Genomic DNA, 15,458 nt, shown 5'->3' with positions numbered 1-15,458 from the left:
AGACGCTTTCAAATTAGTCCTAACTAGTGACATATTCTCAATTTTGCCCTGTACTCATTAAATAAGTTTCTCAGATGGTCCCCCCAATCTTATTCCTTTGAGGGCATCCACCCTGTTCTTCAAACTCTCATAAATGCCCATTAGAATGCTAAGTGGACCCTAATATCCTCACACTCTACATCAAATACATATAAAGATATCACTGGATGGTTATATGATTTTTTTCTTTAAGAAAAATTTTTCTGTTTGTAACTCTTATTACTGTCATACCTGTCAAAAAACCTGTCATACCTGGTTGGCATACAAAGTGGAGGTTAAAGTATTCATTGTCCAGAAATTTTTGTTTAACCAAAATTGGTAAAATCCAAACAGTTTTACATAAACAATCTTCTGTTGTAATTAATATTCTGTTAATGGTTATTGTATGGTTTTACAAATATGTAATTGATATAATGACTCTGTAAGTAGTGCATGTAGAAACATAGAACTTCAACAATTCATGCATTCAAAACTTTCAAGCACTTGTATTTCAGTATGTGTTTACATACATGAGTAGTGAGAAGCTTGTAGAAATGTTTTATAATAATCACATTATAGGAAATGGGCACCAGTGTCTAGCTTGCTTATTTTTAGGTTTAGGCTATTTGTTATTTGGACTTTTTTTGTTGTATTTGGGCTGATATTTTTGAATTGCATTCTAAAATTAGACTAAATATTGCTATTTAGATTTTACAATTCATAAATTAAAATTTTGCCTGATCAATTGTTTTTGTTTTAACTCATTGGACAGTTGTTCTCCATCCTTATTTAGTCCATCGGCATCAACAGAGTACATCTGAAATGAGCATAAGCCATTTTATTCCAAGACAGGAAAAAAAATTATAACACAATGCTCATAGCATGTGGGGACACAACACAAACTACCAAACATAAAATAGAACAACTGTTGTTTGTTTTGTTTTTTATTTCAATCAAATTGGTTTATGTTCATTTCACATTTTAAACTAAACCAAAGATAGGGAACAACTTTTACATTGAGAAAAAAGTGGTTGATTAGACAAAATTTAAACTTAGAAATTTTGAAATCTTAATGATAATACTTAGTCCAATTTTAACACAAATTCAAAAATTTCAACCCAAATATGACAAAAAAAGGACCAGGCAACAAATAGCCTAAACCTAAAAATAAGCAAGACAGACTCTAGTGCCTTTTAAATAAAACACCCTATATAAAAATCGATTTTTTTTTTTTTTTTTTTTCAATAATACAGTACAAAATTCTTAAATCTGACATCCTCAAAGCACACCACATGCTGGATTTTTGAAAATTCCAGTTTTTTGAAGTACATGTAGCTTAAGTATTCAAAAGTAATTTATTATTTTTATTAGATATTATAGTAGCTCTAATCCTTATAATCTACACAGAACGATAATCATTAGCATTAAGACAAAATGTTGACCCATAATGCAAGATTCAATGAGTGAGTAATGTATATAGAAATTAATGAATCTGGCACTATAGTGTTGTATTTTTTGGTAAGAGCACCCATTTGTTCCTCTCACCAATCTTGTTTCCCTTCTCTGTACTTGTTCTAGCAGCTCTACATCCCTCCTAAAATGAGGCTTCCAGACCTGTATACAGTGCTTAAGGTGTGGCCTGACCATTGCCTTATACAAAGGAATAATCACCTCCTTATCCCTGCTAGCAAAATTCCTGTATATCATTGACAAGACCCCATGAGCTACTTTGGCAGCCTGTCTGCACAGTTCAGAAAACTTCATATCTGACTACACAGTTACCCTCCCCAGGTCTTTTTCGTTCTCCACTACCCTGAGTGTAGTACTGCACAGTTCATACGTTACTCTGGAGTTACTACTACTACCCATATGCAGTACTTTACATTTGTTAATGTTAAACTTCAGTTGCCACTTCTCAGCCCATCTACCTAACTTCTCTAGATTCTGTTGCTACTGCAACAGGATCTAGAAAAGTTAGTCTTTACTGTCATTAACAACCCTGCCAATCTTTGTATCATCTGCAAACTTGGACATTAAGTCTGATATGTTAGTATTTAGTATTTAGTATTAGTAACGGCCGCATGGTGCAAGAAAGCCTATGGCTTATGCTGCACCAGCCAAAAAAAAAAAAATCTGAACAAAACAATGATAAAAACAAAAAAAAATAAATAAATAAAATAAAATAAATAACTAAATAATAATAATTAATAAAAAAAAAAAAAAAAAAAGGAAATTAAACCTATCATCCTATGCGCTTCCTTACCCGAAAGTACTATCCAGATGACCTTTGAATTTCCCCAAACTGTCGGCCTCTACCACATGAAGGCAACTTATTCCAGTAATTTATAACTCGCTGGCTAAAATAAAACTTCCTGCAGTCAAATCTAAACATTTCCCCCCGTAACTTGAATTTATATCCCCTAGTTCTAGCATCATTTATAATCTTGAAAATGTTGTCCTCATTCATTTTACTGATGCCTCTCAGAGCCTTAAACACCTCAATCAAATCTCCTCTAAGGTGTCTAGTTTCCAAACTCTGCAACTCACATATTCGAAGTCTTTCTTCATAAGGACGCCATTTTGCCGATCTCACCAGGCAAGTTACCCTTCTTTGCACCCTTTCAAGAACCTCGATGTCTTTCTTTAGGTGCGGTCTCCATACTTGAACACAGTATTCCAAGTGTGGTCTAACATAAGCCTTATATAATGGGATTATCACGTCCCTATCTCTACTTGCAAAAGTTCGATAGATCATCGATAGGACACCATGGGCCTTCCTTGCAACCTGTTTACAATGCTCAGAGAATTTCATGTCTGACCATATCGTAACACCCAAGTCCCTTTCCTCCAATACTGGGTTTAGTTGAACTCCACGAAGTGAATAAGTTATTTTGGGATTACTGTTTCCCAGGTGTAATACCTTACACTTTGTTGGATTAAAGCACAGCTGCCATTTTTCAGACCATTCCTGAAGTCTATCTAGGTCTCTCTGAAGAAGCTCAGCTTGACAGTGATCATTAACTACTCTACCAATTTTAACATCGTCTGCAAATTTAGGCATCACACCCTCTATCCCTTCATCAATGTCGTTTATGAAAATTAAAAACAATAGTGGTCCTAATACTGATCCTTGGGGAACCCCACTTCTTACATCAACCCAATCTGAGGAATAGCCATTTATCACAACCCTCTGCCTCCTGCCCTGAAGCCATCCTTCTATCCATCTAAGGATTTTCTCAGTGATTCCAACCTGTTCCAGCTTATAAAGCAACCGCTCATGTGGGACTGAGTCAAAAGCTTTGTTGAAATCTAAATAAACAATGTCGAAATTATTCCCTAAATCCAGCTCGTGAGTGACCCTTTCGAAATAGCGAACCAGATTTGTTAAACATGATTTTCCCTTTACAAAATCATGCTGAGTATCCTTGAGAATTTCAATTCGATCCAAATGATCCTGAATTCCACCCTTGATCATTGCCTCCATGATTTTCCCTACTACTGAAGTCAGACTGACAGGTCGATAATTTCCAACTTCACTTTTAGAGCCACCCTTATGTATGGGAGATACATTTGCACTTTTCCAATCCAAGGGAATCTCCCCAGAGTCTAGTGATGCTTGCATAATTAGTCTCAGTGGTTCAATGCACTCGATTGCCGCCTCTCTTAAGATTATGGGGTATATTCCATCAACTCCAGGAGCCTTACTGGTCTGTAGGCTCGAAAGTTTTTTCATTAAATAATCTTGCAAAATTTCAATATCATTAATTACATATTTTTTAACTTTGCTCCCACAATTTCCCATTGCCACAAAAGGCTTTTCATTTGTAAATATCGATGCAAAATAACTGTTGAGTTCATCTGCAACGGCAGCTGGTGTATTTATTACTATCCCCTTTCCCTTACGTAAAGGTCCGATCTGGTTTGTCCTGCTCTTCTTGGCATTTATATATGTGAAGAATTCTTTATCCCCCCTCATTGCTCTGTTTGCTAGTGATTTCTCATAAACTGCCTTTGCCTGTCGAACCTTTTCTGTGGCTCTATTACACATCACCTTGTAGCTGTTATAGGCTTCAGTACTTTTTTTGCTCTGTAACCTTTCCATGCCACCTTTTTCTGCTCGAGTAATGTGGCAACTTCACTATTCATCCAACTTGGAACCCTTCTCGTGGAGTATTTTTTTAATGGTATATACGCATTCAAGGCATCTGTGATTAATGTTTTAAAAGCGTACCACAGTTCAATTGTATTCATTCTCTGTGCGATATCTACCCAGTTAATAGAGGCCATGTAGTACCTTAAGGCATCATAATTTCCTTTTCTGAAATTAAAACCCATTCCTTTGCCTTTTACTTCTGCTACCTCTCTCGTCATCATCCAGTCTAGGATATTCTTTTCTCTAGTACTTTCCCTGACATGTTGATACAAATAACAGTCATCTAGTTGATTTAAAAATTTTGTTCCCCATGTCGAGTTTCCTTCCCATTTACTCCAATCAATTAGAGGCAAATTGAAATCACCCATAATAAGGCATTGACGCTTACTTGCCCATTCCATTTGCATGTAGAGGCGCCTCCGTAGCCAGGTGGGAAGGAGCAGTGCGTAGCACACGCTTCTTGATTAGACCGGGGTTCGAGCCCGTCACCACCAAATACAGAGGATGCGGAAAGGTCAGTGAATGACCACCGCATATCCCGGAGCAATATGGCCTTAGTTGCTAATGCTCCTAAAAACCAAATGAACAAACAAACCATTTGCATGTAGAGGCTTTTGTCATAATCTTCACAATCACCTGGTCTGTAGATTACTCCTACTCGCATTATACCTTTGTTTCCAACTATCTCACACCATACAGACTCTATACTAGCATATGAAATGTCTGAATCCGGGAAAGCTATCGTCGCACTCAGGCTGCTTCTGATAAGAAGCATTACCCCACCACCCCTTCTATCTAACCTATCCTTCCTAAATACATTATACAAGCCGTACTGAAACTCGTCATCCCCAATTTCCGGGTGGTACCACGTCTCTGTAAGCCCTATTTTGTCCGCATTACTTGTTTTAACCAGCAGTTCGAATTCACTCATTTTATTGACGACACTTCTAACGCTACTGTATAAACAATTAAGATTTACTGTTCTTGTATATTTAACAACCTTAACACAACCCTTGAAGTTTTTTAGGCTCTCTTCCCTGATATTAGCTACCTGCTCACGTGAAACGTTTCTGCCCCCAGAACATCTAGATAATACGTCCAGTTGGGGTAACAGATAAGAACTCTTAAGGTATGTGCAGGAGTTACTTTGACCAATTTTATCAGATAAACGCGTGTCAGTATTACCCACATCCCCCCCCCTAACTAGCAGTTTCCCTGAACCTTTAAGGTATCCTCAATAATACTGGCAAAAACTTTTGCACCACCTTTGTTTAAGTTTATCCCGTCTCTACAAAACAAATTCCTTCTACCTACAAGTGTGGGCCATGCTGATAGAAATTTACCCCCTAAAGCCTTGCAGATTCCTTCAAGTCTTGAGTTAATCCAAGGCTCTTAACATATAATCCCTCCTATCGTTTCTGGGCAGAATTGCAGACACATAGACATTATGGCCTAGCTCGCGACATTTCCTCAGCATGGTCCTGTATTTTTCCAACAAATCATCAGATCGTGTACGTTTAATATCATTTTTCCCCACATGAATAATATTTTCTGTACCCCCTTTAAAATCTGACAATCTGTTGGTGACATCATCAATAGTTGCTCCCAGCAGACATACCCTGGTTCTGCTCCACCTATCCTTATTACAAAAAATATTCCCCATTTCCCTGACAATGGAGTCTCCTAATAAAACAATGTCCTTTTTAACCAGAGTAGTTTGCACTTGGTTTTTCTGTTTTGAGGCTCGAATCGGGTGTGCATCACTTGGTAGATTGCTGGAGTTTTGAGTCCCTGACGAGCTCCCAGATGTATTATTTTCGAGGGCAAGCACTCGTTTTTTCAAGGACTCAAATTGTTCCATCAGTGCACAAAATTGTAATTTAAGATCGGTGCACTTCTTACGTCGATCACAAAGAAAAGAATCCCCAGGTGAGGTAGGATTAGTCACCAGGTCGACCTTGGAAAACATTCCACAGGTTCCACAACGGATTAAATCATTACTCACCTGTAAATCGCCATCGGCTATTTCCGTGTGAGTCGTGATACCCTGTGACGTGTTTAAGGCAGATCTCGTAACTACCATTATAAAATTAAATAAATATCAATGAAAGTAACTTTAAAAAATTATATCTATAATATTATTAAAATCAAACAGTTACAGGAAAACGTATAACAAAATAATCCAACAATATCTAAATAAATCAAATATTTAAAAGCACTATCCAAAAGTAAACCACTTAACTGAGGAGCCTTGTCTAAGCGCGTTCACTCACCTCGAATGCCAACAGTAGAAACAGAGTAAGCCGCTGCTCCATACTAATGTCCTTCTTCTGGCTAGCTGAGCCAATATTTAAAATAGTTTTGTGTCTCAGTTATTATTATTCTTTGTACTGCATTTATATAATATTGTTTCTTGTTTTGATAATTATTAATCACTTAATTTAGTTATTTGAAAAAAACTTAATGTTTGCATGCATAATTTATATTTCTACAGCTACAACGTTAAATCTGTGCAAAATTTTGAAATGTGAATAACTAAACAGTTGTTTAAGTTAGGGGGTTTAGTTGTTTAATAACTAAACAGTTGTTTAACTTAGAGGGGAACAGGTAACCTGTGTGTTATCAGACATTCAGCCTAAAACACTGATGGATCCAATATCTCTCTATTACAGAAGATTTGGGAAAAGTCCAGTTGGCCTGCCTCCCTAAAATCCACTCATGCACACCTTCTCGATGGTAAGCCCTGTTACATCACTTAGGTGGCAACGAACGTGTAGAGTGGTTCTCTTCAAGACGCCTGGTCAGTAGAGTGGTTCTCTTCAAGACGCCTGGTCAGCGTGAAGAGGAAAAGACCAAACCCTCCAACAAATGACAGCACGACAAAAGAAATGGCCCTCAGTCCCCAGCAGCTTTCACTCTCCCTCTTACGGCAGCGAGAGGATCAGAGTGGAAGCAGAGGGTGCTAAGAATCTCTGGGTACGACCAGGCTGCCATGCACGGAAACTGAACCTGGCCTGTTATAACGTAAGATCACTCATCGGTGAAGACAGAATATTAGAGCTGGAAAAGGAATTAGAAAATGTTAATTGGAATATCATTGGTTTGGCTGAAACAAGAAGAAGAAATGAATCACTTTTAAGTTTATCAAGTGGAAATCTGCTGTACACCAATGGAAGGAGTGAAGGTGGAGTTGGGTTTCTGGTCCATAAAGATTTTAAAAACAACATTTTGGAATTCAAAAGTACATCACCAAGGGTGTCAAGACTAATACTCAAGATTTCTAAGAGGTACAAGCTAAAGATTATAATGATTTATGCACCAACATCGAGCCATGATGATGAAGAGGTTGAAGAAATGTACACCAAAATTGAGAGTCTTCTAGATGAGCAGAAAACCCACTACACTATTATTATGGGGGACTTCAATGCTAAGTTTGGAAAAAGACAAAACAGTGCAGAAAGGGGATCTATAGAAAATTTTGGAATTGGTGAAAGAAATGAAAGAGGTGACAGACTTGTGGAATTTGCAGAATCTCAAGGACTGTCAGTAATGAACACTTTTTTCAAGAAAAGGGTGAACAGAAAGTGGAAATGGAAGAGTCCAAATGGATTAACTACTAATGAAATCGACTTCATCCTCACTAACAGAAGATATATTGTGAATGATGTTACCGTCCTGAATAAGGTAAATGTTGGAAGTGATCACAGAATGGTAAGATGTACATTTGATATAGATGTAGGAAAGGAAAGGAAAAAACTGACTTGAGTAAATAATTCAAAGGTCTTTTAGATAACAGAAGAGGAGAAAAAGCAGTATGTACTGGAACTGTATGTACTTAAGAACAAGTTTGAGCTTCTGCAGACTGCTGAGTACTAAGATATCGATGAGGAATATTACAACTTTCTGAAAGTGATAAAGCCCAAGAAACCTATAGGGAAAAAGAAATCCAAAGAAGAAAAAATTAGTCAAGAAACACTTGTCATGTTGAACCGAAGACGACAAATGAAAAGCAAGAAAAACACTGACTGGGAGAAAATTGAGTATACTGAGTTATGCAAAGCCATTAGAAAGAGACTCAGAGAGAGAGAGAGAGAGAGAGAGAGAGAGAGAGAGAGAGAGAGAGAGAGAGAGAGAGAGAGAGAGAGAGAGAGAGAGAGAGAGAGGACAAGCATTAAGGGAAAACAAAGGATTTAAATCAGCAGCCATGAGCAGTAATACAGAAAGACAAATGATACTGAAACTGAAGAATAGCGATGGTGTACTTATAAGCAGCAGAGAAGGCATAATTCATATAGCAGAAGACTACTATAGAGAATTATACAAGGAGCAGGGGAATGATGCCAGAAGTGGTGAAGATGGATTGCAAAGTAGCAACACATACGACATACCCGATATTCTTCCTGACGAGGAAGAACATGCATTGAAGAAAATGAAGAATCAGAAAGTCCCGGGGGAAGATGAAGTTACTGTAGAATTGTTAAAATTGGGAGGAAGAGACATAACACAAAAACTGGCAAGGCTCTTCACAAAGTGCATTAGAAAAGGTGTGATGCCTAAGCAGTGGAATAATGCAATCATAGTTTTGCTGCATAAGAAAGGAGATAAATCAGAAATTGGAAATTATAGACCAATTAGCTTGTTATCCCACATCTACAAGTTGTTCGCAAGGGTCATTACTAACAGATTAGAAAGAATACTTGATGAGAATCAACCGAAAGAGCAAGCTGGCTTTAGGACAGGATTCTCAACTATGGATTACCTTCACGTAATATCACAGCTAATGGAGAAAGCAAATGAATATAAAACACCATTATGCCTGGCATTTGTGGATTATGAAAAGGCATTTGACTCCATACAGCATAAGGCAATGTTTCGGGCAATGGAAAGACAAGGCATAGATACCCCATATATTGTGATTTTGAAGAAAATATATGAGAGTGCTACCTCCTTTATTAGACTAGACAAAGACAGAAGGAAATTTAAAATTGAGAAAGGAGTTCGACAAGGAGACACAATATCTCCGAAGCTGTTTACTGCTGCCCTTGAGGAAGCTTTCAGAAGTTTAGACTGGTCGCAGAAAGGAGTCAATGTGAAAGAGAGTACCTAAACCATTTATGATTTGCAGATGACATTGTTGTCATAAGCCACGATCCCAAAGAATTAGAGGAAAATCTTAATCAGTTATGCACAGTTAGTAAGGATTTTGGACTAAAGATGAATATGGCTAAAACAAAAGTAATGATGAACAAGTATGCCACAGAAAGGGAAATAATGATTGAAGGAGCAGTAATTGAAAAGGTGGAGTCATATACTTATCTGGGACAAGGTATTAGCTGTAATAATGATAAATGGCTGGAAGTCAAGAGAAGAATAAACATTCAGGAAATATAGTCACATACTGAAGAGCAATATCCCAGTTTGTTTGAAACGTAAAATAATGAACCAATGTATACTCCCCACCATGACTTATGGAAGTGAAACTTGGGCACTCACCAAAAGAATGGAAGAGAAGCTGAGAACTACACAGGGAAGAATGGAACGAATTATATTGGGAATCAGACTGTTAGATAAGAAGAGAAACACATGGATTAGGCAGCAAACTCAAGTAAAGGACATTCTTATCAAAACTAAAGAACTAAAATGGTGTTGGGCAGGACACATAGCTCGAAGACATGATGACAGATGGACTAAGAAAATAACAGAATGGTATCCAAGAGGAGCTAGAAGAAATCCTGGAAGACAAAGGCGGAGATGGATAGATGAAATTCATGAGTTTGTGGGTAGTAAATGGATGGGCAGTGCTCAAAACAGAAGGAACTGGAAAGGTTGCTGGAGAGGCCTTCATCCTGCAGTGGATTGAAAATGGCTGATGATGATGATGAAACAGTTGTAGTGGCAACCTTACGGGTCATTTTAGTCTACATTACAATACTTGTGCAATAATGAAAAACTGCATATTGCTTGCATTATTATTATTTTTTTAATTTATTGTCCTCTTAAAAAGGTTGGTAAGAGAAAATAAAGTGCTACAGATGACGTAGCTGAATGGTCAGGAGCACAAGTGCAGTAGCACATGCCGTTTGAGTGGGCCAGGATTCAAGTCCATGACTGCTAAATACAGTTAACATTTGTATTGATTGATTTGTTGTAAACTCCACTGACCTGGTGGTCGTGCCAGAGTATAAACAAGAAATGTAGGACCATAACAATGGAAACAAAGATTGGCATAATTAAGTACTCTGAGAAATGTTGAGACACCTGCAAACCTCAGCTGTTCTGATGCAAGCAATAGTGATGATAACCAAGTATCAAGTGGATCTTGTTACTGATATTAAAAATTCTAATCATTTGGATTTGGGGTTACACTCAACCTCATGTGCCCTTGAGTTGAACAATAATTCAAAAAAAGGTCAAGAATCTTTGAGCATTTTATACTTCAGTAATTTTTTAGATTTTCTACTTTTTAATGTTTTTCCCTGTCATTGTTGTATCCATGTTAGAATAAAAAGATTAGTCTAGTCTTTATTAAGGGAAATGTATGTTTATTTTTGTCTGAATACAACATTATGGGTGATTTTATAAAAAATAATTTGACTGCAGTGACAAATCAAATTTTTAACTTTGATGTTATGAAAAATCCACACCAGCTTGAGAAAATTTTCAAGAATTTGTATTGTAGGCGTTGAGGATTGCCTCTAATAAAATATTAATATTCTCTTTATTTTGGTTTAAAAACATAACTCCTTTAAGTTACTCAAACATTGAAAATTGCTTTTATATGCTTTCAGATGGAGTGTCCTCTTTGCAGAGAAAAATGTAGTTCTTCTCAACTTATATATCTACAGAATTATTGAAATAGTAAAATCCTGGAATACAAGCACTGTGCAGCAGTAATGAAAATAAGTTTTCCTAAAAGACATCGATAAAGATATACTATACAGGGAACAGTATTGTAATGTTCTGTAATTACATAAATTGCATAAATATTTAATGTTAGTATTTAGTATTAGTATCAACAACATGTGCAGGGAAGCAACACCAACCAAAAAAGGAAAAAATAAAAAAAACCCCCAATTTCTCCATAGTTCCAATAAGTTAACCAAACATTCCTTAAGTTTGAATAAACTCAAATTTCCACCTTCATGTGTGAATTATATTCACACATGAAGGTGAGAATTTATTTCATCAAATGATCAAATTTGATGAAATAAATTCCCATCAAATTACAAATTTCCACACATCTATTCTACAACCATCCTTTTCCAATTTAAATTTATGCCCACTTACATATTTCATCTGAGAAAGATTGTAGAGATGCCATCAGCATTTAATTAACTTTACCCTTTTAAAGCCTTATACACTTCATTTAGGTCACCGTGAACACTCCTGGTTTCTAGAGACTAATTTACAGAATTACAGTAACCCATCTTCTTGGGTTCTGTAAATTAGAATAGTTTTTATACCTCCCTTCCCAATAGGTTGGGAACAAGGATATCAAGATGCAGACGAAGATTTTACGGCTCTATCAAACGGATAAGTTTTTGTTAAATTTTTGCCTTTTTATTGACTTAATTGGCATATTAATTTATTTTATAGAAGTAGCTTTATAGACCAAGTCATGCTACTTAGTTTATTTTGAATTTAGATAGAGATTTTGTAGGTTACTGCTTTGTATCTGTAAAACCTTGTACCATTTGAAACTTTCTGCCATTGTTGTAGTATAAGGTATAAGGTCTATTCTGGTCAAACGGCACCTGGGGTTTCTCCCATCTCCATATATGCACATTGTATCAGAAACAGAACACTGTCAAGCCAGAGATTTAAAAGTGTGTGGGTTGTGTAAGATGTTGTGCCCATTGTTCCTCTGGCTTTTTGGCCACCGGGCCCCTATTGGGAACTGACATTGCCCATACCCTGCCATGTGCAGGCTAGCCAGGTGTTACCAGTAAGTGATACTCTGGCAGGTCCTGCCACCCACTTTCCTGGGATTTCAGTGGCAAAGACCTAAAAAAAAAAAAAAAAAAGTTTGAAGTGATTGCGGTTGATTTAGGTAAGATTTCGTTAGAGAGTACTGTGTGAGGTTGTACCCTGAAAGGACGAGTTCTAGGAGCCTAAAAGGTCAGGCAAAATTTTGTTGTAATTTGGACGTGTGGGATGAAAGCTGAGTAAGAGAAAGTATTGGGAGGAAAGACTGAAGACTGGGGGGGGGGTGAAGTAGGAAGTAGAGATGATAGTGAAGGTGACCCCCATTTTTTTTTTTCAGTTGGGTATGCCTATGCCCCACCAGAGTGAAAATTTGGGGAGGCGAGAAGAGGGAACCCTGTCCTCCCGCGCTGGTGAGTTGGAAGGAAAGATCTGCTCAAGGGAGAGCGGATTAAGAGTCACCAATAGGCAGTCCCTATATCAGGGCCACCGTAGCGATCCATGTCCAGGTCTTGTCCATTTTGTGGGGGGGGGGGCTTTGTGACTTGATTACAGACTAGCTTATATCAGCCATGGCTTCTGTGTCACCTGCTAATTTATATGTAGCCCATGTATTTTTATTCTCTGCCACAAGTCTGATTAGTTCATCTGACATCCATTTCGGTGAGCCTAAACCTTGGACAGTAGTACTTAGTTGATATGAAAAGCCTAATAGCTTCCAAGATTAATTCCTTGAAGCATTTCAAATTCACTGTTTTTAACATCATCAGTTATTCCCACTGTATAGAATTTAAAAACTGCTTCAGTCCTCTGTAGTCAAATTTACAAAAACAAAAACCCTTCCCTTTACCCTTACTGGTAGTTACATCTTTAAGTAAATCCCACATCAGTACATTTTGATCACTGTCAACTAGCAGTTCCTTTCTCTGCAAATTCCTAATGCAGGCATCATCACTGCTGATATTCTGATCAAGATTATTCCCCCCTCTGGTTGCCCCTCGAACATGTTGCTTTAGAAAACAATCCTCCAATAAATCCACAAAAGTCTTGCTAGTGTGTGAATGACCAACCCACAAGTTCCAGTCAATATCTAGAAAGTTAAAAGCTCCCATTACAAGACATTCTGATTTACTGGCCCACTTTTTCTCTGCCGAAACGTTCGTTGTACTCATCAGAGTCATTAGGCCAATAACACATACCTACTCTAATTTTTCCTTTCCCAGTGCTTATGTCACACCAGACTCAACATTGCATTGTCCACCAACATCAATTGGATGCACTTCCTTAGATTTTATGTGTTTCTTAACTAACAATGTAACTCCTCCTCCCTTCCTACCTTGTCTATCCTTTCTGTACACATTGTAATTTCCAATTCTGCACTGCTTATATCTGTTTGATACCATGTCTTTGATATCCCAACTGTATCCGCCTTTGATACCTTGATTAGCACTTCAAATTCATCAAATTTATTTACTATACTTCTAGCATTGGTGTACATGTAAGTATACATGCACCTCTTCTTACTCTTAGTTACCCTAACAGAGCCCATGTATATACTTGTTCCATAATGACTCCCAGTAGCTCTTGAAATCCCCAGCAACTTGCTCTCTAGGCTGCTGCTCCTTACAATAGAAGCAGTGCAAGAATGAATCGCTTTTGCCTCTAACTGCGGCTACTCTTAATCTTTTAGTCTGTGGATCCCTCCCCAAGCTAGCAGTTTTCCTACCCGCCTAACACTGCCTCGATAGCATCAGCAAATATTCTTACACAACACTTTCTATTTAAGTGTATACCATCCCTGTAGAAGCAGTCTCTCCTGTTAGCAAGTATGCTGAAAAAAATTCTACCCCCATGGACCTTGCACAATCTCTCCAGGGCCAAATTGATTGACAAGGCTCTCATCATATACTTCCTCCTATCATGTCTGGGCAGAATTGCAGACACTTTCAAATTCAACCCTAGCTCACAACTTTGTTTCAACATTGACCTGTACTTGTTAATTAAATCTGCAGATCTCTTACAGTCATTAGTGCCAATGTGTACAATAAAATCACCTTTTGTGCTCTTAAAAGATGATATCTGCTCTACAACCTTATCAACTTTTGTGCCTAGCAAACACACCCTGGTCCTATTCCAACTATCCTTTTTGCATAAATATTCCTGTCTCCCTGACAATAGAGTTACCAACAATAACTAGATCCTGTGGGACCATTGCATTCTGCCTTGGAGATTGTCACTGTGTTGCCTGATGCACAGCAGTGAGTTTTGTTGTTGAGTTGGACAGCTGAGAGCTTGATGGGCCCCTCTTATTAATTTCCTCAAGAGCATCTACACTACACATCAAACTCTCATTGATGCCCATCAGAATGTTGAGTTGTGACTAATTTCCTCATAGTCTCTGCACTTAGTACACACAAAGACATCTTCCTTGGCTAGTTCATGTCCTCTTCTAGACAGGTCTGCAAACATTTTTTTAGACTGTGATGCATTGGAGAATCGCCACCTTCTGTTCACCCCCCAATCCACAGCACTCTGGCTGATCTATGAGTGTTGCTTTGCTGCTCTCGGCTGGGTCATGATTATGTTTAAGTACAATTTAATTAACAATGAAATTTAATAAGATTAATAAGCTTTACTGATTAATTGATAATACTATACTAAGCTAACAGATTTCTAATACAGTGCTATGTGTTTTGCTATCTAGTGTTACATTAAACCTTACGCTACTATTTCAGAATATTCGTTGTATTGTATAACAATGGTGGCAAGTTATGAATGGTTAAATCTAGGGACACTTAGGTCTGCACTAAACTTTCAAAATCACTATCTAAATTCAAAATAAACCAAGGAGCTTGACTAGAACTATTTTTCTCTATAAGCTACTTACAGAAAATAATTTAATATAAAGCAGTTGTCAATATAACGGCTAAATATAATTAAAAACTTAGTGTTTGCTAGAGCTACAAGATCTTGCCCAACACCTGGATATTCTTACCGAACATCTTTTGTATGAGAAGCAAGTAACAAGTTACTGTCTGCAGGTAACAATCCTGGCCCCTGGTTTGGAACATGGTATTGTATGAATGGTTATAGCATAAATTTGAGGACCAAATATTGCATTTGCCAATGATCTTACAATATTCATATATGGAAGATCGAGGGCTGTTGTTGTAGGGTTTTAGGAGCATCAGCAGCTAGGGCCTTATTGTTCCATATATAATGTCTGTAAATTGCGTGTGTTCTTTTTATGGTAAAATTTTTGTTTGCCGAATGAAAAACCTGAGTTTCCAGAGGAAAAAACCATGCTCCCCCCCCTTTCCGATACCGAATAATTCCTACTAAGTATATTGGACACCCACTTTCC

General features: G+C 37.5%; 1 protein-coding gene across 1 annotated transcript in view; it reads left to right on the top strand.

Moving 5' to 3' along the window:
- LOC150080815 (peroxisome biogenesis factor 10-like) overlaps positions 1-11,101 on the top strand; it is a 133,948-nt gene extending 122,847 nt beyond the window's left edge. Inside the window, exon 8 of the mRNA XM_090380829.1 lies at positions 10,960-11,101. Coding sequence (XP_090236955.1) covers positions 10,960-11,025 — 66 coding nt within the window. The 3' untranslated portion in view covers positions 11,026-11,101. The remainder of the gene's footprint in view (positions 1-10,959) is intronic.
- The last annotated feature ends 4,357 nt before the right edge of the window (positions 11,102-15,458 follow it).

Source organism: Mastigoproctus giganteus, chromosome 9 (assembly GCF_048544385.1).
Source record: "Mastigoproctus giganteus isolate SK-2022 chromosome 9, ASM4854438v1, whole genome shotgun sequence".
NCBI lineage: Eukaryota > Metazoa > Arthropoda > Arachnida > Uropygi > Thelyphonidae > Mastigoproctus > Mastigoproctus giganteus.
This window is presented reverse-complemented; position numbering and strand designations above follow the sequence as displayed.